The 20,822-nt window shown below is 57.4% G+C and overlaps 8 protein-coding genes across 8 annotated transcripts; 3 read left to right on the top strand and 5 right to left on the bottom strand.

Annotated features, from left to right (window-relative positions):
- The first annotated feature begins 149 nt into the window (after positions 1-149).
- On the top strand, positions 150-3,462 carry QBC33DRAFT_544524 (heterokaryon incompatibility Het-C). The gene is made up of 4 exons (XM_060428464.1): positions 150-772; positions 835-995; positions 1,059-2,284; positions 2,346-3,462. The coding sequence occupies exons 1-4, from the start codon at positions 628-630 to the stop codon at positions 3,154-3,156; spliced, it is 2,343 nt and encodes a 780-aa protein (XP_060281726.1). The 5' UTR covers positions 150-627; the 3' UTR covers positions 3,157-3,462.
- On the bottom strand, positions 3,325-5,934 carry QBC33DRAFT_591175 (phosphatase 2C-like domain-containing protein). The gene has a single exon (XM_060431637.1). The coding sequence runs from the start codon at positions 5,545-5,547 to the stop codon at positions 3,523-3,525; it is 2,025 nt and encodes a 674-aa protein (XP_060281727.1). The 5' UTR covers positions 5,548-5,934; the 3' UTR covers positions 3,325-3,522.
- Position 5,935: 1 nt separating this feature from the next.
- QBC33DRAFT_143827 (uncharacterized protein) lies at positions 5,936-7,745 on the top strand. Its single transcript, XM_060422128.1, has 2 exons — positions 5,936-6,952; positions 7,010-7,745. The coding sequence occupies exons 1-2, from the start codon at positions 6,136-6,138 to the stop codon at positions 7,600-7,602; spliced, it is 1,410 nt and encodes a 469-aa protein (XP_060281728.1). The 5' UTR covers positions 5,936-6,135; the 3' UTR covers positions 7,603-7,745.
- On the bottom strand, positions 7,718-9,567 carry QBC33DRAFT_544533 (putative iron transferase). Its single transcript, XM_060428465.1, has 4 exons — positions 9,034-9,567; positions 8,522-8,967; positions 8,243-8,444; positions 7,718-8,184 (listed from the first exon to the last, which is right to left on the bottom strand). The coding sequence occupies exons 1-4, from the start codon at positions 9,187-9,189 to the stop codon at positions 7,888-7,890; spliced, it is 1,101 nt and encodes a 366-aa protein (XP_060281729.1). The 5' UTR covers positions 9,190-9,567; the 3' UTR covers positions 7,718-7,887.
- A 1,326-nt stretch (positions 9,568-10,893) lies between these two features.
- On the top strand, positions 10,894-13,169 carry QBC33DRAFT_455402 (Cupredoxin; the record flags this gene model as incomplete). Its single annotated transcript, XM_060424770.1, has 6 exons — positions 10,894-11,253; positions 11,315-11,809; positions 11,881-12,101; positions 12,158-12,513; positions 12,607-12,832; positions 12,926-13,169. The coding sequence occupies 6 exons, from the start codon at positions 10,894-10,896 to the stop codon at positions 13,167-13,169; spliced, it is 1,902 nt and encodes a 633-aa protein (XP_060281730.1).
- Positions 12,938-14,736, bottom strand: QBC33DRAFT_591181 (enoyl-CoA delta isomerase 3). Its single transcript, XM_060431638.1, has 2 exons — positions 14,133-14,736; positions 12,938-13,930 (listed from the first exon to the last, which is right to left on the bottom strand). The coding sequence occupies exons 1-2, from the start codon at positions 14,465-14,467 to the stop codon at positions 13,423-13,425; spliced, it is 843 nt and encodes a 280-aa protein (XP_060281731.1). The 5' UTR covers positions 14,468-14,736; the 3' UTR covers positions 12,938-13,422.
- Positions 14,737-15,006: 270 nt separating this feature from the next.
- QBC33DRAFT_579637 (autophagy-related protein 27) lies at positions 15,007-16,203 on the bottom strand (the record flags this gene model as incomplete). The annotated part of the gene is made up of 3 exons (XM_060431153.1): positions 15,007-15,202; positions 15,278-15,875; positions 15,945-16,203. The coding sequence occupies 3 exons, from the start codon at positions 16,201-16,203 to the stop codon at positions 15,007-15,009; spliced, it is 1,053 nt and encodes a 350-aa protein (XP_060281732.1).
- Positions 16,204-16,944: 741 nt separating this feature from the next.
- Positions 16,945-20,344, bottom strand: QBC33DRAFT_143936 (Spt20 family-domain-containing protein). The gene is made up of 2 exons (XM_060422129.1): positions 19,892-20,344; positions 16,945-19,837 (listed from the first exon to the last, which is right to left on the bottom strand). The coding sequence occupies exons 1-2, from the start codon at positions 20,220-20,222 to the stop codon at positions 17,073-17,075; spliced, it is 3,096 nt and encodes a 1,031-aa protein (XP_060281733.1). The 5' UTR covers positions 20,223-20,344; the 3' UTR covers positions 16,945-17,072.
- Positions 20,345-20,822: the final 478 nt, after the last annotated feature.

Here is a 20,822-nt window from a genome sequence, read left to right on the forward strand (position 1 = left end):
ACGTCGCGATTTCGCAGGGGTTACACGGCGGGGGTAGGTCCATCCTGGCCCCAGCCATAGGAACCCCTGCCTCAGGAACGCGCTCAAACAGGGTCTAGCACGTGAATATTTTACTCCACAGCTTTCTAGCACTGGCCACTACCAATTCTTGACTATCACCACACCACTGTGCAGTCTGTGCTTGCTGCCTAACCTATACATCCACTAGAACCTTGGCGGCTTGGGTAAGGAACCTGGAGGTGATTAGGGGGTTTTGCAATGTCTTCGTGGCTATGGAAACCATGCGCCGTTGCGGATGGCATATTGTCTGTTGTTAAGTGCTTCCCGGAACCTAGGCTGTGCATTATTTTCAGCTGCATCGCAGTCCATCCCGTAGCTTCGTTAGAGCTGGAGAAGCGAACAGACCCAGCTGAACCTGTTGCGTAATTGTGGCGCTTGCCCTGCGACTACCCCTCAAAAAATCGACCCCTCCATGACGGGATCATCTTTTGGACTGCACATCAGAGCTCCGTCACATCAACACCTACGCTCCAGATCCTTCTTCACACAGTTATCTGTGCCTTTCAGCTACCTCTCCATCCTCAAGCCCACCCTTGGTTGTCCGGACACCTACCGGTGGTTCCCTAGATGACGTCGATTCGGATGAGCGGGGGCAGCATGCTCCTGGTCTTCGCCTTGCTTCTCGTGGTATTGCCTGGGAAAGCTGCAGCCTTTGGTGCTGGCAATATTCCGTCCATTGCCCAAGTCGAGGGCCAAAATTGGAGACATGGAGGTTCCTATAATCCTGATCACTGCTCCAACTGGGTTAACATGGTTAACAATGTGGGGAAACAGATATCGAGGATATGCTGAAGACGCTCGCATTCTTGCATGGGAAGAAATGGACCACCATGATGGTGGCGCGGACCTATTTCGGCAACTGGCTGCGGGACTACTCTCAAGCCATCGATGTCGGCAGCGTGAAGGGCGTGAATGCCGCCACCATCAGGATTCTGGTAAGACTCCTCCTTTTTGGGTGACCCGTTGGGGCGGCTCCTTACGCGCGGACACTGCTGCAGGTTTGGGTTCTCTCCTTCATGGCCCATGGCTACGCGACGGAAGAATTCGAGGTCACCGAGGAACGCCTTGGTGTCTATCGTCCTGAGGAGCACATCGACAACCCTCGCGGCTATGCTGACGGCGAAGACGCCCGGAAGTATGATCCCAGGTTGCGAGGGCCAGTTGACCCCAAAGAGCTCGAGATTGACCCTCGCACCGGCATGAAGAACTACATCGCCAACGAAACCGGAACATGGGCGACCAGTGCCGGCTACTTGCGCTTTGCCTTTGCTCGGAGCATCCACTTCGGTCGTGTCTACACGCACGGGTCTGGTGGTACATCCGGCAAGGAGGCAGATCTCTGTGAAGCGCTGAGGTGCCTGGGCCAGGCTCTGCACTGCATGGAAGACTTTAGTGCCCATAGCAACTACTGCGAGCTAGCCCTGCTTGAGCTTGGCTACCATCAGGTCTTCCCCCACTGCGGCTCCGCTACGCAGATCAACGTGCAGGGCAAGAAGGTCTTCCCCCTCGTCACTGGCACATTCGGAGCCGTCGACTTCCTGCACTCGGTCCTAGGTGAGGCCACCGACCATTTCACCCAGTCCGAAGTCGACGAGGTGAACATCGCCCTCAAGAATGCCGAGCAGCTCAATAAGTCGGGTGGCCCGACTGCCGGCGGTGACCGCGGTCTCTTTGGCTCCGGCTCGGGAGGCGGTGGTCAGGATTTCATCTCCCTGATCGGCCAGCTCCCAGGCATTGGCGGCGACTTTGCTTCGCAGGCGAGAAGCCTTCAGGCAGCGTCGGCTACACAGGAGCAGGAGAACCTCACTCGAGACAACACAAACCAGGTTCCGGGCATGAGCGCCAGCTTCGACCCTGTCAAGGTCTCCAAGCAGATCTACCCTATCCTCCTGTTCAGAGACAAAATCGTGAAAGGGATCAACGGTATTATCGCCAAGATTCCTGGACTCGAGAAGCTAATCGAGCACATCAGCGAGACACTGACAGCCTTTGTTCTCGGCCTGCTTGCCCCCTTCGTGAGGCCCATCATCAACCAGGTCTCCAAGGCCTTGAAGGAAGGCTCATCGGGAGTCATCAAAACCAGCGCTGACTCTCAGTACGAACCTTGGACGGATCCCCACTGCACCAACCCCACGCACTCGATGCTTTCCAAGGACCACTTCACCAACATCCTCAACTCCTGTGGCGGGCGAATTGCCGCAACCATATTGCAATACGTTGTCCCGTAAGGCCAAGCCAGCCCCCCTGAGATGGACGTAGACAGTTGCTAACCCGAGAGAAAACAGCCGCGTCATCTTCGCCTGGGAGAACCCGGGCGTCCCCGTCGATGAGGTCGTCAACGACGTGCTGCGGGCCTTCCATCACCCGGCCCTGCGCGACGAGCGCATCACGATCCAGCAGGACATGTTCAACACGGTGCGCAAGTGGGCGCAGGAGACGAAGTACTCGTCCCGGCTCAACCAGATCCTGTCGTCCGAGTCCGTCAAGGCCGGCAAGAACCACCTGCTCCAGGGCGAGAAGGTGGGCGGGGGCCACGGCCACTCGCACGGCCAGGGCGGCCACTCGCACGGCACCTTTGGCGGCATCCAGGACGCCTTCGGCCAGCTCGGCCACGGCAAGGTGGCCGGCTCGCTGTGGTCCCAGGTCCAGACCCGCGACCTGTCCGCCATGGGCGGTGGCGACGGCAACCCCTCGGCCAACTACATGTCCGCCTCCCCAGCGCCCCCCGCCGCCGCCTCCCACGGCCGCCCCTCCTCCGAGTCCGGCTACGGCTACGGCGGCTCCGGCAGCCAGGCCCCGCCGTCGCAGGCGCCACCCCCAGGCGGCTACGCCCAGCAGTACCTAAACCCGCCGCAGGGGGCCCCCACGTATGGCGGCGCGCCACCGCCGCCGCAGCAGTCGCCGTACGGAGGCGGCGGGTATGCCGGCCAGCACCAGCAGCCGCCCCCACAGGGCGGGTATTGGGCGCCCGGGCCGCCTCCCCCTCAGGGGTACGGCGGCGGGCCGGGGTACGGGCAGCAGCCGCAGTATCCGCCGCAGCCACCGCCGGGACAGCAGTCGTGGGGCCAGTACCCCGGCCAGCATCAGCGGTACTGAGTTGGGAGGGGAAGCCCCCTTGTATCTCCCTTAGGAGAAATGGAGACGGCATAAGCATAGTTAGGTACCGAGTAGGTAGGTAGGTAGGCATAGGGTGCGGGTTCCGAACTGGGGGGAGGGGTTTGGGGTTTTACCTATCTAAATGGGGTGTGGCGCGGTTCATGTATCAGACAATAAAAAGAAGAAAAGAAGCGGGGGAGGGTCATTGGCGGTTGGTATTTTGACACTCGTAGACTAGGTAGCCAACCATGCTCATTGCTATTATATTCGACAACGCCATAACCATGCGGATATCGTGCCCCATGACGAGACACCGGCTCATTTGCATAAATCACTATGTCTAACAGTGCTATTCGTCTCTCTCCCTCACCTCCTCCCCCTCCTCGGATCCAACGCCTCGGCCCTCCTGGCGTCCCTGATCTCCTTTGTGCCCAAGCTCCCCACCCCGCCCTCGGACCTCCTCTCCCACCCGCCCAGCCGGACGACGAGGCAGGTGGCGTTGTCCCCGTCGGACGAGACCTCGGTGGCGTACTCGACGACGGCCCTGGCGCCCTGCTCGGGGGTGCGCGCCTCCTTGACGACGTCGACAATCTCCTGGTCGCTCAGCGTGCCCGATACGCCGTCGCTGACGAGCACGAGGAAGCTGTACTCGGCGGGGCCCAGCTCGACGCGGCCGACCTCGGGCTCGGCGCTGACGCCGACACGCTTGCCGCGCATGTCACCAAAGGCGCGGCTGTTGGCGAGGCCCGAGATGCGCTCCTCGCCGAACGAGTCCGTCACCAGGCTGCCCGAGGCGAACCGCCGCAGCCGCCGGCTCTCGGCCGGCGACGAAGGGTGGTGGTCCGACGTCAGCGGGCGCGCCAAGCCCGAGGCCGTCTCGCACAGGAGGACCCGCGTGTCGCCCACGTGCGCCACGGCGAGCGTCGAGTGCGCCGCCGGGTGCCAGAACGGCGCCGCGGTCGGCGTCGAGATGAGCGCGATCGACGCCGTCGAGCCGCCCTTGAAGCGGGCGGGGCCGCCGATCCCCTGGCCCGAAGGTGCGAGGTGGGGGCGGCCGAGGACCTCATCCTGGTTGAGCGGGAAGTCCGAGACGTACGGGTCGTCGGGGTCGGGTTTCCGGGCTTGCGCCGTGACGAAGTCGAGGTCCGCCCGGAGGAATGCGTACGTGAGGACCGACTCGAGGCTCACGACATCGTCCAACGGCTCCGGCTCCGGGCTGTCCGGGTCGTCGGTTGAGGAGCGTGCTCTAGGATCTAGGATGCCGAAATGCGAGGGTTTGAAGCGGCGGAAGTAGCCTCCCACGGTACTCTTGTACTCATCGACCAGCTCTTCCTCGAGTAGGAGTGCCCTGCGGACGTCTTCATTTTCCGGGACAAGGGTTTCTTCGCTTTCGAGGCTTTCCTTAAGAGAGCCGCGGTCGACAATGTCCCCGTGATCCTGCTTCTTAGAGCGGCTCAGTTCAGCCTTGACCTCCTCGCCGCTCTTCATCTGCACTCGATTCAGAGCTTGACGGCCTTGAGCCGTGGTCGGATTTTCCCAAGTGTTCAAGGAGCGAGTATCCTCGGTTTGGTCTTGGCCCATCGCATCATTTTGGGCCCTCCTCAGACTACTCCTTAGGCCAAAATTGGCCGCCGCCGCTTCGATATACCCTTGAAGCTCATCTCGGAGAAATTCGCTGCACTCACTACCGCCATGGCCATCGAACACGCCAAAGTAGAAGATCTGCGGATCCCCGAAGGAACTATCTGCACTTGTACCCTCGCCGCCGGATCTCGGGCCCCGCTTCGCACTCAGGCTTATCGGCACCCTCTTGGCAAAGGCGGGCATATTGATTGTCCCAGCCTGGCTGGTGTCCTCGTTATAGCCGCGCGAGCCCCGAGAGCTATACGCGCCAAAGTGGTGCTTTGCACTCCGGAGGGGTATTCGTACGACCGTCAGGTCTCGGCTCGGCATGTTCGGCGGCACCACGGCGGGGGACGATCCTGGGCCCTGGGTGTGCGGCGTGGAAGCCGAACGCGGGAGCTTGTGGTGTGGGCCGCTGGAGGACCGAGAGTCGGGATGGAGAGACGACGAAGGTAGGTGCGTTACGAAGTAGTTGTGGAACTGTCGTCTCGGGGTCTGGGAGAATATTCTGTGGCGGCGGGCATCGTGTAGCCAAGGCCGCCTCGGGTGAGCTTGGTGGGACGAGCACATGCTTGGGCCATCTTGAGAACCGGCGGAAGATAACGCAGCTGTGGGCTCGTAGCGCAACTCGTGGAAGAATGTCGAGACATAGCCCATAAAGGCATCCAGAAGCAAGACTGGTTGGGCCGATGCTATGACATCCAAAGCTGTTTCGGAATTATTCACCCGTGAACTTGGCCAGAGCGCTCGGCGTATTCGGGGGGCCATTGCGGGATCAGGATCGAGAATAGCGGCGTGTAATCCTGTGAGGTTCGTGTCTCGCTATGCAAAGAGCCCAACGATGTAATACACAGCCTGCTTGCCGTCCTCAAGAGCCATGGGTGGGGGTGTTGATGATATACCCCTAGCACCAAGACCTTAAGCCCGAAGGTTCACGCTAAGCAAAGAGGGACCCTTGATCCGGAACCCTGGTAACGATAGGTTAGGAGCTCTCTTTTTCATTGCCGGTGCTGGACGAGCAAACAAGATGGCGAGAGTGAACGGAGCAGCCTTGGGCGAAGCCAGAACGGATTGAAACGATGAGGGAGCTGAGGGGAGCTGAAGTCGCCGACGCCTTGGCGAGAACCATCGCGGGTCAAATCATCGGTAATCAGCCAAGAGCCAGCGTAAAATTGCTTCCTCGCAATGAAATGCCGTCATTGGAGCCCCACTATTGGCCTCTGTTGCATCTACGGATACCTACATACCGACATACGCACAATACAGCAATATTTAACGCCGATATCTTCGTTTGGTTGTTCGGGCGGCCGATTTTCAACCTGCCCGAGTCCGTATTTATGACGGTTCCTCGATTCCATGGACCAGCACGCAGGCACCCAGGACGGCGACCCAGCGGATCCAGATGACAAACAATTCTCGGGTATCGTGGCCATCTCTCCAAAGGGCGATGTCATACTCGATGTTGTATTTGATACCTCGAGGGAGACGCTCAAATCTGCGAGGAAGTCTGCACAGATCCGGCCAGGTCAGGTCAGACATGCCATCAAGGCCAAGGCCCGCGTGGGATTTAGAGTCGAGCTTGCGATTCTGAAGAAGCACTCGAAATACTTCGAGAACTTGCTCTCAGACTCTCGCTTTCGGGAGGCAAAGTCAATCGCCGATGCTTTCGCAAAGCTATCTTTACGGAATGTAAGGCCTGAAGACGCCGGCATGGACGACTTGCCCTGGGTGGAGATCATCGATGATGACGAGGCAACCCGATCTCTGGGCCGAGAGTCCGCGTTCGGTGATCTTATGCGGATATTGCATGGAAAGGAGACGACCACCAAGCCCCCAACCATGTCTTATGTCGCCATCTTGGCCGTGCTGGCCGACAGGTTCGACTGTGCAGCTCCCGTCTCGCGGTATCTGAACATGGGGTTGAAATTTAAATGGCCCTCGACCCACCTCCGAGCCTCGAGAGACGACCGCGAGGGTCCAAGTCAGAGTCTAACTTCCGCCTCGGAGGAACAGCTTCGGCAAAAGATTCTTGCCTCCTGGCTGCTGGACCAGCCGACCAAGATGTTCGTGGCGACCCGTGAGCTTATCATGTATGGATCCAGCCGGTGGAGTCCCTATCCAGAATACGAGACGAACGGTGCCACCTGGTGGGATCTCTCGGACCATCTTGAGAGTGAGCCCACACGCCGGACCTGATCGACCTTTCGTTGCTGCTAATCGGTTTCCAAAGAGGAGCTCCAGTACAGGCGCGAGTGCATATTGAACACCATCGCCTCCACACTGCAGCACTTTCTCCGTCTGTATACGTCTCGGAACAGGCAATGTAAGCTCGGCTACGATTCCAGCGCCGCCTGCGATTCATATCAGCTTGGCGAGATGATCAAATTCCTGACGAGCAGGCATCTCCTGTATCTCGTCGACTTCTCTCCTGCATCGGTTGACTGGGTTCCAGACTCGGCCCTTGTAGACATCAGCCACATCCTAGCGACCTTGAAAAAGTGCCCGAGTTACCAGATCGACAAGAATCACACCAACTGCGGGCTTCGCACACGGATCCTGCCCATTGCGGAATATATCCAAACCATGCTGTCATCAAACGTCGTCGCCATCTCAAGGGCTGCGTGGAAGAAGGATCGAGCCTCTACCTCATGGATCCCGACGCAGGAAGACCAAATAGGCCGTGACGGAGGCGAAGGAGCTTTCCGTTTTACTCGCTCGGCTGCTGGCGATCAGAGGCTTCGGTATGAAGGAGCAATGGCAGCTGACCGACTAGCAAGACAGCTGTTCACGGCGAGGAGTTGGGATTGGACTCCGGAGGACTGAGATGCTTACAGGCACACCATTTATTTAACAACGGCGCAGATCCACAAGCGCGCTCGCACACATGCACACACATATACACATCATATTCGTTTGGCCCTCTGATAGCGAGCAAGCAGTGCTGAACGTGTCTCATTCTCCGGGTATATCGAGAAATACAATCGACTTCTTCCTTTATCCCCCCCTATACACGATTTGTTTCTTCCCAGTTTCCACCCCTACCATATCTCATTCGCTCAAGTCTGGCTGCCTCCACCGTCTACGCGGCGAGGTTTACCTCCTTGGACCTTAGGCTTTAACTTCCTTGGCTTTCTCTGTTGCCGCTATTTTGCTTCTCGTCTCCGAGTTGACCTCGCTTCCTCTTTCATCACTGTTTGGCTCGGACTCCTGCCGTGCCACCTTGGACTTCAACAGTGGCCAGTGCCCCTTAACCTCGCGATATCGCATGGTCAGGAATGCCAGGATCACAACGAGCCAGTAGAGGTTGTACGAGATGACGGAGCCGTATGTTGCCGAGTTGGTCCATCCGAGGATGGCATTGAAGAAGCCCCAGCCTCCGCCGCCGTTGAATTCGGGGCTGCAGCACTGCGATGGGTCAGCCCTGTATCTAGGAGCTGTGAAGGGGTGGGTTGAGGCCACTTACATTGACGTGCCAGACGCTTTGATCGATGTCGTAGGACCCGGGGCCATTGCCAAGTTCAGCGGCTTCGCCACCGCCCAGGGCCTTATTCCAATAATGCATCTCAAAGCCCCAAACAGCGCGGGAGAACAACCCGGCGGCAACGAGATAAAGCAAGCAAGTGGAAAACACAAGGAAGATCTGCATCTTCGTGGTCGATCCTCCCCTATGGCTGGGTCAGCAAAGGAAAATGGACGAGAAGAGAGAGAGAGAGAGAGAGAGAGGCGTCGGCGTTGCTCTTACTTGTACAGGGCATAACCGACGACGCCGCCAGCCAGCAAGCCGATGACGACGGGGAGGGGAACTGATTTGGCGGTGGCCGAGAAGGATACACCAGCGACGAAGACGATGGCTTCGATGCCCTCCCGGAGTACCGTGATGAATGGCAGTACAAACATGGCGTACTTCTCCGCATAGTGCTTCAGCCGCCCGGTCCTGGTGCTATTGGTCTTGACGGGGCCTTCCATCGCAGCGGCGAGCTTGAGCCGCCATTTCTCCTGCATCTTACCAATACGGAGGAGAGCGGCACCGACGATGGTAATGATGATGGAAGCGATGAGCGCGAAGGCGCCCTCGTATGCATTCTCGCTGCTATCCCATTTGTTGGATCCAAGTGTGTAGAAGACGCCGATCAGAGCGCCGGCGATGACGAGACATATGAAGAGGCCGATGCCTGTGCCCAACCAAACCTGCACCCTAAGTTTAGCGGAATCGCGCCGAGGACTGCGTATGCGCAGGTTGCGATTGGAGCTCACCTGCCGAACGAGTTTCTTGTAGACCTTCTCATCCCTCCCAGGCCCGTCTAGAGTTTGTTTCAAGAAAGCAAGCAGGACGGATATGATGATGACTGTCTCGAGTGTCTCCCGAAAGACAATCAGAAAGACGGGAACGGAGAAGACGTTAACCGTCATTGTGATGAGAAGGTCCAGCCAGCGCTGTCTCTCCTAGTTGACCTGAAGAGCTGGGAGTGGTGCGACGCGCGAAGCAATAGACTCAGGTGTAAATTGCCCTCGTCAAGAAGGAAACCCTAGTAGTATGTACACACGCTCACTACCGGGCGAAACAACCAAGAGTGCGGTAAATATAGAGCCAGCAAAGAATGGACCCCCGATCTCGGCAAAAAGGAGCGGGAGGACGGACGATTATCAGTCCATCTGATAAGAACTATCGAAAAAAAATGTACCAGGGGCGGACGGGGGTGTTTAAACTTGAGTCACGCAGACGAAACACTCTGCCTCCCCTCTTCGCCGACGCCAGGACCCCACTGGCACAATAAACGGGAGGGTGTGTGCTCGCAAGGATTCATACGTATGGATTTGTACTACCTGGGAGCTCCAGGCCAATGGGGCATGCCTCACTTATTAGCTGCATGGGTGGCTAATTGGTAAACTTGGACAGACTGGATTGAAGGGGCTGGCAAGCTGCAAGAACTCGGGCCCGAGAGCGCAACATTGTCATTGATGCTGTGATATTTTCTGTCCTCCTCTTCCTGGTTTGCGTATTTTACTATTCTCCTTTTCTTCAAGGGAGAGAGTGGGTGAAAACCCGTACATGTATTCGGGTTCTAAAAGTCTGCCTTTCGGCCTTCAAGCATCTGGGCGTAGGCCGGTGGTGGCCGCGGGCGAGACCAGTAGCTTTGCGACCTGCTGCTACTTGGTGTAACTGTGAACTAAACAAACTAACCCGTATATGGAACAGAGTTTCTCGACACAACTAGGTAGGTATACCACCGCTGAATCGCACTTTCCCTCTCTGGCTCCTTCCGGCATCTGGCCAGGCCCCCGGCGTCGCTTTCCGTTCGCTCACGTCGTCCCACCTCGCTAGAGCCTACCACAAGTGGAGGTATGGAAAGTGTTGAAGCTGCGACTTGTCCTGTCGTGTGACAGTGTCCCCACCTCAGCCCATGCACACATGGCACGCTATTCCAGAGGCATTATCAGATCGAAACTCGTTCAACGACTGGGCGTTGCAGGGTGCAGACAGAAATCAAAGCTCAGTTTCCGGGCGAAACAGCTGCACCCCACGGGCCATCGGCCAAGACTCCACTAGGGGTTCAAGCTTTCCATAGAAGCTTTCAGTCAAGCTTCCCGACTAGTTATTATCCGGCAGGGGCTAGATTGGTCGCCTGCATCAGGCCATTTAAATCTGCAACGCTCATTCGGCCACAGACCCAAAAAGGATGGGGGTTGTTTGACCGGCTCGAACCTGGCAGCCAATCACACCTGAGCGCGCATGACCCCCAGACGATCAGATAATATCGTGGTGTCGGAGTGATTCGATTGATAAGATATTTCTAGCTTGCTCCACTGTGGCTCATATCATCAGCCCAGGGTTTGACGGGTTTGACCATATGGAAGAGGCCAGTGCCAGTGCCAGCCGAAGGGAGCCATGGATGGCTTGCCGAACTCGGAGGTGCCGTGCTCGCCCGCAGCAGGTTCATTAAGAAGACTCTGGGAAAGTCGGGTATTCGGGATGGAGCTGTTCTGGCGCTGGAGCTACCCCAACGTGCATGTCCTCTATATGCGAATTGTTGCTCGTGTTTGAGCACATTGTCCCTTCCAGTTCCACCAATTCAAGCATCAATCTCATACTTCATAACTTATAAATCACCAAACATGGCCGCCGTGTGGGGCGTCCATTGTGTTCTCCTCCCGCTTGCTCTGCTTCTCCAGTTTGTATCACTCGGCTGGGCTGCAACAGTCACGTACGACTTCGAAATCGGGTGGTTGACCGCGAATCCAGATGGGCAGGCAGACCGCCCTACCATTGGAATCAATGGCCAATGGCCGATTCCAATCATCGAGGCCGAAGTTGGGGACAGAGTCATCGTCAATGTCCTCAACTCTCTGGGGAACCAGACCACCTCTCTGCATTTCCATGGCTTGTTCATGAATAATGCCACACATATGGACGGCCCCGTCCAGGTCTCACAGTGCTCAATCCCGCCGGGATCCCGCTTCACGTACAATTTCACCGTGAGCAGAGCCCCCGTTCCGCGAATCTGGGGGTGTGATAAATAACATTCTTGTTGGACAGATTGATCAACCAGGGACCTACTGGTACCACTCACACGACAAGGGCCAATATCCAGACGGCCTTAGGGGACCTCTGATCATCCATGACCCTAAGAACCCCTTCAAGGATCAGTATGACGAGGAGCTCGTCTTGAGCGTCTCCGACTGGTACCATGACCAGATGCCCGACCTCATCTCCTTTTTCATCAGCAAGGCCAACCCGAGCGGCGCAGAGCCGGTCCCGAAGGCCGCTTTGTTTAACGATACCCAGGACCTGAAAATCCCAGTCCAGCCTGGCAAGACATACTTCATCCGCATGGTAAACATTGGCGCCTTCGCTGGACAGTACATCTGGTTTGAGGGCCACAACATCACCATTGTCGAGGTCGACGGCGTCTACCACGAGCCTGCGGAGGCGAGCATGATATACTTGGCTGCCGCTCAGCGGTGCAGCTTCCTGATCACCGCCAAGAACGAGACCGATGCGAACTTCCCATTTGTGGCCAGCATGGATACTGTGAGTTGTCGCATATATACTCCCGGCGTGTGAGGGTCGTTGTCAAGGCTAACATGGGTTAATAATCATAGACCTTGTTCGACACGCTTCCCGATGATCTGAACTACAACGTAACCGGGTGGCTGACATACGACGATTCGAAGCCTTTCCCGGATCCCGCACTTGTAGATGAGTTTTATGAGTTCGACGATGTTACTTTGGTACCTCACGACAAGGAACCTATCCTCGGCGAGCCAGACCAGACGGTTCATCTGAGTGTCATCATGGACAATCTCGGGGATGGTGCAAACTAGTAAGACTCCCATCCATCTAGTTCCCACCAACGCGTGGCTAACCATGACTCGAAAGTGCCTTCTTCGACGACATCACCTACCAGCGTCCAAAGGTCCCAACTCTGTATACTGTGCTCAGCGCGGGAGAACTTGCCACCAACCCCCAAGTCTACGGAACTTACACGCACCCCTTCGTCTTGGAAAAAGGCCAGATCGTCGAGATCATAGTGGACAACCTAGACACAGGAAAGCATCCGTTCCATCTTCACGGCCACGCCTTCCAGGCTGTTTGGCGCTCCGAGGAGGACGCGGGCACGTTTGTGGATTCCAACGTCACCTCGGCCGACTTCAGCCCGGTTCCGATGCGACGAGACACTCTTGTTCTCTACCCGACCGGCAACATTGTCTTGCGCTTCAAGGCCAACAACCCAGGTAAACCGAACCAGCCAAGCTTTTTCTATTTTATTTTATTTATTTATTTTATATATATCTGTGCCAGAGCTGACTGAACCCTGCCTCCTCCAGGCGTCTGGCTCTTCCACTGCCACATTGAATGGCACGTAGTCTCGGGTCTCATCGCCACCTTCGTCGAGGCACCCCTGGAGCTGCAGAAGACTATCCAGATCCCCAAGGGACATCTCGATGTCTGCGTATCGGAAAACGTCCCTACCGCCGGAAATGCGGCCGGAAACACGGCCGACTTCCTGAATCTGGATGGCCAGCCGACCCCGCCGAAGCCTCTACCTGCAGGGTGAGTCTCCTCTTACTCTGATATGTTCCTTTGTCCTCCTTTCAGAAACGATGAAAAGAGACTTTGACTAACCACCACACCACTAACCAATAGATTCACCGCGCGCGGCATCGTCGCCCTCGTCTTCAGCTGCCTGAGCGGTATCCTCGGCATCTCCGTCATCGCCTGGTACGGCCTTGCCGCGGACCCGAGCCAGGGCACCGCCGCCTACAACCCGGCCCCCGGAGGCGACGCCGTGGCGGGGCAGAACGGTGTCCACTCGGAGGCTCCTGGTGGGGAGGGCGAGCAGCCAGGGGTTGTCGTGGCCTCGGGAGGGGGCGCTGGCGCCAGGGCATAGTGGGGCTGTCTTGCCCTAGAGAATGAATGTTTATGCGGTTCTTGGAGAGTGTGTGGTTTGTGATATCCAACTGGGCTTTGGCCTGTTAAATGGTCTGGCTGGCATTTATGTTTGCGACAGTATTTATTTATTTAATAGTACACGATCAGGAGAAGGACAACGTATGGAAACAAACACAAGTTATAGCAGCGCCATAATTCCGTGATTCCGTGAACCCCTTACCCCTTACCCTTACTCACGGCCCTCCCGTACCTCACAACTTCCCCTTTGCCTTCCACTCCGCCACCCTCCGCCTCCCACGCTCCCTCCTCACCTCATCCTCCTCCGCCCCCCTCCTATCCCGCTGCTCCTCCCTCTCATGTCCCTCCTCCGTCAAATACCCAATACACTCCCTATACATCTCCGCCTTCAGCACCCCATACACCCCCGACCTCCCCTTCCCCACCAGCCCCCTAGGCCCAACCAACCCCTCCAGCACCCCGTCCTCCAGCCCCCCCACCGCATCGACGATGCCCCTCTCCAGCGCCTCGGGGCCCCCGAACCGGCGCGCCTCGAGGACCAGGTCGCGGTAGGCCGGCGCCGCGAGCTTGGCGCGGAAGATGGCGCTCATGGCGGGCTTGAGCGGAGCGCCGAAGTCGAGCTCGTTGAGGCACGCGAAGCCGCGCGCGGGGCTCATGACGCGGTAGTCGTGGTGCATGGCCAGCATAAGGCCTGCTGCGAAGGCGTGGCCGTTTATGAGGGCGATTGTCGGGTAGGGGTAGCTGGTGTTGGGGGGGGGGGGTTAATCTTTTTTTCTTGCCTGTGAGGGGGAGTGGGGGAGGGGGAGAGTGAGAGACGGAGGTGGGAGAAAGGGGTGTAATCTACGATGACATCGATAGGGACGCAAGCTGGGACGGGGCGGGAACGGATGCTCTCAAAATACACGAGGTGAGGACGAGGGCCGAGAACCAGAGGTGCACTCACGTCAGGAACCGCCTAAACAGCTTATACAGCTTCCCGGACCAGAACCCGGGGGTGCCGGCCGCGTGCGCGAGGTCGAGCCCGTTGGAGTAGAACTTTGGGATGCCGCTCGTGGTGACGACGACGCCCGGGGCGTGGCCGCCGAACTCGAGCAGGTCCAGCGCCGCCAGCATGGCGTCGCAAAACGCCGTCGTCACCCGGTTGTCCGGCGGCGACGTGAACGTTAGCAGGTACACGGCCGGCCTGACCTCCGTGCAGACCACCGCGCCGCCCGGGTGGGGCTCGGATGCCGGTATGGGAACCGTGAAGAGCGGGGCGCTCGAGTCTTTTGCGGACATGACGGTTGGATTCTGTTTTTGATACTCTATTCTGATCACCCAAACGGAAATGGAATGCCAACGTGATTGTACGGATGATTGCCCAATTTATTGATATCTTTTGCGAGGAATGACCATTTCATTGTTCAGGCTGTCCTGTCAGCATGTTGTACCTCGGCACGGCTCGACCTTGATAAGCTTTAAGCTGGAGCTGGCGGAGCTCGGCTCCACTTGACTTTTAGCTTCCATGTGAACAGCCAAGCAATAGAGCACCCAAAAGCGTTGAAATGATGGAGGCTTCCCAAGGAAAAGAACCCCCCCCATAACTGAGCAACTCCGTTTCTAAATGCTAAAGGAGTGCGAGTTATTGTTCTACACGAATGCAACTCGGCATCGTTAACCAGTAAAATGAGTCCCAAACCCCAACGCCGTCCGCCCAGCAAGGGTTGGCCGAGACAAGCCGCTGCGCGCAAATGCAACCCCTTCCCCTTGACCCTGAACATCAAAGCACCGACGGGTAATACACTCGAAGCACGTTAAGTCGAAATGCCTCGCCGTCCTCAGACGGCAGAGTATCCGCCCCTGCTTCCACTTCCCTGCACGGTATTCAGGACTCGGCGGGTCCAGTCCTTGAGCAAGTAGGGGAGGTCGCGAAGCGTGTCGGCGTGTGGAAGGAGATCCCAGCCTCGCGCACCGTAGCGGTAATAGTTGAGCCATGACCCGAAGATCAGATACGACGCCGTCCCCATGAAGACTCTGAGTGCCGGGTGGTTAACATGCCTGACGCAAGCTTTGGTGGTCCCGTTTGTGTGGGGAAAAGGGACAACTTACAGAATGACCATCCACGTGAAGAATCCCCAGCTATTGTCCGAGCCAGAGGGCGAAGAGCCGTTCTCACAGGCGTACTTGGTGTGCCAAGTGAGCCTGAGGATGTCAACCTTGTCATCCTGGGAGTGGCCGTAGCCCTCCCACAACAGGGCCGTGTCGGCCTTCTTAAGCTGCTTCTCCGGGTAGCCCAAGTCGTCGATCCCCGCCGTACCATCTGCCTTCCTTCCAAGCAGGCTACGCAGCCTCTCTGTCTCGGCATCGTCGTCGGGGACATTCTTTTCGTTATCCTTGCCCTTGTCCTCACCCTTGCCCTTCTCCTTGGACTCCCACTCGCCCTCGAGGCCAGTGCGGCTCTTATCGCACAGCATCTCGATCACGGTCCTCTGCTCGCGCGCCTCGTACACGCCGCCCTTGAGGGTGAGCCGGACGCCCTCCTTCGTCGAGTCGCCGGGGACGTCGGACGTGGCGAGGCGCTCGGCTGCCCATTCAAAGTCCTTGCCGCCGTGTTCGAGCAGGTTTCCGGCAATCGGGATGACGTGGGTGACTTCGTCGGCGTTTTTGCCCTCCTTTCGCGGGTCGATCTTGTGCCTTACCGCGCAGACTGGGTGTCACGGGAAGCCGGGTTAGTCTAGCGATTAAAGATGCGGCGCGTTTGTATAAGACGTCATACCTCTTGTGCCATTCGGGCAGTCTTCATCCTTCTTCGCGTCACCATCTCTCTTCAAGAAGGCGCAGATGTCGAGAGTGTAGGTGGTGTTTGTGTAAGTCGGAGGGTGGAACTCGCTCGTGGTGATTGTATGAGGCCCTGCCAGCTCGCCAAAATCAAACTTCTGGTTGTCTACGACGAGCTCCTTGCACCGAAGCATGGCTGAAGCTGGTAAGGGCGCAAGGAGAAGGGTTGCCAGTGCGGCAGCCCCGGCTGGAGGCATGCGTGGCCACTTCATGTTGGACGAGAATGGAGCTATCTGCAAGCTGCTCGCAGCCTAGATTCGAAGAGAGAGAGCTGGGAATGGGAAAGAAGCAAGCAGACAATCAGGTGTTATTACTGTTGCGCAGATGAGATGGCCATCCAAGGCGTAGGAATTCAGCCAAATCAAGGTCTCATCTGATCAAGCTGCCGACTATGGAAGATCTTAGCTCGTGTGCACTTGACGTTGTTGGCTTGGCTGACTGCCGAAGTCCCGCCACAGCGTTGATTACATAGGGGTCCGTGCTTTTTCTCAAGCCTCTGATGTCAGGTCAACTCCAACCATGCCATTTCATAGATTACATAACCACATACTTGGTGCAGATCAACAGCCGGACAACCCTCGTCTGGGAGGCTGATGATGTTTTTAGCGTTATATCATACAGTAAAGGTGATTGTCATAGGGACTCCATGCAAGCTGTCTTTCATCAGAAAATAGACGATCGCTCAGCCCTTTCCCACAACAGATCCCACGATCCCACGATCCCAATGCACAAACCGATTCCGCCCCTGGGGTATAGTAAGAATGCCTTCCCAAGAGAAAAATCAAATATGACCGCCCATATCGAGCCTTGAATAGCTCCGCAACTCCGTGTTTTGTCGGTTTTAGCCTTGATCCACACAAGCAACCAACCCCATCCGCTCCGACAAAAGAAAAAGAAGAAAAACTCTCCCCAAAACAACGCTTCACCAATACGGCACATAGACTTGCCCATGTGGTAGGCAAACTTCTCCCATATCCATTAATCCGTCTCGCCGTGCGTCTGCCCCCCACGTTGGGACAGGGACAGCCGCACTGAGCGGGCAGAATGCGGCACCGAAAGGGTAGTTCTACATACCCTGCGGCATCATTCCTTGCATAGCAGCCTGGTGCTGTTGTTGTTGCTGTTGTTGCTGCTGCTGCTGCTGCTGCTGCAACATGGCAGCCTGGGCATTGGCCTGCCTCTGCTGGACAACATGCATGATAGTACTCCGGGCCTGGTTGGCGCACGTTCTCTTGAGGCTCTCCAAGACGTCGGGGGGTATGTTGTTCACGCCACCGTACCTCTCGGCCAGAGTTGGCAGGTTCTTCTGGAAGAAGATGGTTGATTGGGCCCGAATCTGGTTCGCGAGTACCTGGTTCGGTGCTCCTTGTTGCTGCTGTTGTCCCATCTGTTGAGATTGTTGCTGTTGTTGCTGCTGCTGTTGCTGCATCTGCTGCATCTGTTGCATGGCGGCAATCTGAGCGGCAGGGCTCATTCCGCCGGCGTTCATCATGTTCTGCCCCTGGGAGGCCGCCGACATCTGGCGCTGCATATGATTCTGCATCTGACCAGCATGCATTTGCTGTTGCATGTTGTTCTGCAGGTTGTTGAACTGCTGCTGGTACTGTCGAGCAATCTGCGCCTGGCTTTGCTGGTTGGCCATCTGGTTCCGCTGCATGGCCATCATCTGGTGCTGCAACATCCTCTGCTGGAGCGCTTGCTGCTGCTGTGCCGTCATGTGCTGGTTGCTTGGAGTGCCCGGCATCATTCCCCCCTGCTGCATTGCCGCCATATGCTGCTGCTGCTGCTGTAGACGCTGCTGGGCCGCGATATGAGCGGCCATCAAGTTTTGGTTCTGCAGCTGTTGCGGTACCCCTTGGTTGTTCATCAGCATGGCTTGTCCCACCTGCTGAGCAGGCGTCATCATGCCCGGCGGTGGGCTGGCCTGCGACATGCGTGGGGTCTGAACAACCTGGGGTCGGCTGATCGGCGTAGAGTGCGACATGTTCGGCGTTACGTTGCGCATCCTCGGAGTCCCTGATGGGTGGCTTTGTTGGCTACCCCGAGCAGACATGCTGACGGCCATTGGGACAGACATTGATGCGTGGTTTTGGACAGCTGACGACGATCTTGGCGGGCTGACCCCCATGCTGGAGTTCGAATGCTGCATGGAAACGTTTCCAACCATCGGCGACGACATATTCTGTGGCGTGTTTTGGCGAACGATGGGCGACGAAACAGCCTGCTGTGGGACTTGGTGGAAGCGCCCCTGAGCGGCTATTGCATTTGCTAGCCCATTCGGCATCGGCCCGCTCACCGCCGGGTGGGCGTGGGAGTTTTGCCCCATCGTGGCAGCGATGTTGTTTTGTGCCGCAGCCTGGGCTTGTTCTGCGCGAGCTTGGGCTTGGGCTTGGGCTTGGGCTTGGGCTTGGGCTTGAGCTTGGGCCTGAGCCTGCGCCTGAGCCTGGGCTTGGGCTTGAGCCTGGGCTTGAGCCTGCGCCTGAGCCTGGGCTTGAGCCTGAGCCTGAGCCTGGGCTTGAGCCTGGGCTTGGGCTTGGACGTGCATCGCGCGGCGTTGAGCGTCTAGACGTTGCTGCTCCCGGGCCGTTGCCTGTTCTCTCCGCCGCTGCTCGTCTGCGACCCGCTGTTGAGCAACTAGAGCTGCATGTTGCTCTGCCTGCTGTTGCTGCTGTTGTTGCTGCTTTTGCAATGCCAGTCTCCGCTCGTTTTCGACTTGCTTTATCCTCTCTTGCTCCTTCTTTTCCGCGTGCTCTCTCTTGATGTCCGCGATGACCTCGAAGCGCTCGAACCTCGGCTCCCAAGCCGCCGCGCCGGTCTGGCCGTCGCCGTCTGCACCATTGGCCGCGCTCTGGGCGCCAGCGACCTTGGAGGACAGTCTCTCATCGATTGTCAACATGAATCTCTCCTGATCTGCCGCAAGAGCTTCATCTGCTGCCATCTCGGCGACCGTTCTCTTTCTGGTCTTGGGTTGTGGCGGTTTATGAGAATGTCCGGGATGAGCTTGGCTTTCCAGCTTCATGATTGTCTCCTCTACATTCCTCGTCGGCTCTAGATCCAGAGGCGCGGTCGTGGCGAGCAAGATTTGGGCTTCCGCTGCGTATACACTGCTGCCATCAAGCTCCATCCGTTCCCGCTTCTGCCTCTTGTTGGGCGGTGGCATGGTCGAGGCTGTCGGTGTCGGCGGTACAGGAGCGTGCGGCGTTGGAGGGGGCCCAAGACCATCTGCTCGCGCATCAGATGCCCCACGGGGAGTAACCGTCTTGAGAGCCAGATCCATCTGTAGGGTCTGCTGAGTAGGGTGAAGGACGATAGTGTGGACCCTGGCCTTTGCCGCAGTTTTGCCTTTCTGCCCGTCACCCGGCGCACCTGGCGCGGGCATATTCGCCTTGTCCTTCTTTTCGGCTGTCTTTTCCCTCGACTCAGCCTCCATGACCGCCCCATTCTCGCCCATCGCATCAAGATTCTCCTTAGGGTACGGCACGTAGGGTGATGGTGTTAGGTAGGGGTTATAGTTATGGATAGAGAACGGAACCGTCTTGCTGGACGCCGAGGTAGGCCTGGCGACATCTTTAGATTGCGCAATCGACTTGTGGTCATGTACCTGGACAATCAAGCAATTTTCGTAGAACGGCACCCCCCACTGGATGAAATACTCGAGCATATCGTGGGGGACGGTGCGAGACTTGAGGTGTTCCAGAAATAACTTCATGGGCGATTTGTACTGAAACATCCCCTCCTGCTTGTCGAACCGGAAGTGTGTTGGGTGCAGGTGTACAACCAGAGAGGGGGGCCTCCCAGCATATTTCTTGAGAATATAGTTGTCGGTGACCACTAGAGGGATGTAAGCGATAGCCTCGAAAGCACCATTCTGCGAGAAGTCCTTACCGTATGGCGGGGGATCGACCGCGGGGGACATATCAAAGTCCGGGACGATACTAGCGGACCTCAGACCAGCACTCCTCTGCCCGCGTCCCAGAATCTGGCCCGACAAGCCCGGGCGCGGTCTGTTGGGAGGACGCGCTGACGATGTATTTGCTCCGGCCGTGTTCGGGGGATTTGACGGTTGTCGGGCACCGGATGGGGGTCGCTTCGCAGACATGGACGGCGACGGCGACGATCGCGAAGAACTGCCTCCATTTGTCTGTATGCCGGGCGGGATTGGGCGTTTAATCTTAGACGCGCCGCTTGATTGAACCGCCGTAACGATAGGCGCCATGGCTTTCTGGGTGCGAAGGTGTTGAGCGCAGCTTCCTGGGTTGACCGGTTCCCTCCTCCGCAACTAAGAACTCAGGGCATGCGCAGAGGACGGGTGGCCAACAAGCATCGGTCGGAATAGCGAGTATCAAGATGGGGTGGAAGATGGTCAAGTGGCAGAAGGCGTGACGATCCGCGGTGGCAGCCGCACACCTCCGGAAGGATGTCGCTCCGCGAGGGAAGCTCCGAAACGGCCGATGGAAAAATCAGGTGATTCGCATCCGTGTCGCGCGCTCCTTGGGTAGAAATGTTTGAATGAGAAATATCGCGAAGATAGGAGGCTCCCCTCGAAACGATGGGGTCTCTCTTGTGTGTGGGGTTGACGTGAAGTCACATTTGGAGAATAAAGACGGATTCAAACAAAGGCCAGGTGCTGAGCGAGGGACAAACGTGAGCCCCGTAATAATGACCCAGCCAGAGACAAAGCTTAAGTCACGTGACACCCAAACTTACACCAAACTTACACCCAAACCTACACCCAAACCCACACCTTATTTTCTGTGTTCACGAACCTTGGAGAAGAGTTTAAACTACCAGGTACTCCGGATCATAAAGTATGCGA

This window comes from Phialemonium atrogriseum (genome assembly GCF_030411735.1).
Source record: "Phialemonium atrogriseum strain 8032-3 unplaced genomic scaffold QBC33scaffold_19, whole genome shotgun sequence".
NCBI classification, from domain to species: Eukaryota; Fungi; Ascomycota; class Sordariomycetes; order Cephalothecales; family Cephalothecaceae; genus Phialemonium; species Phialemonium atrogriseum.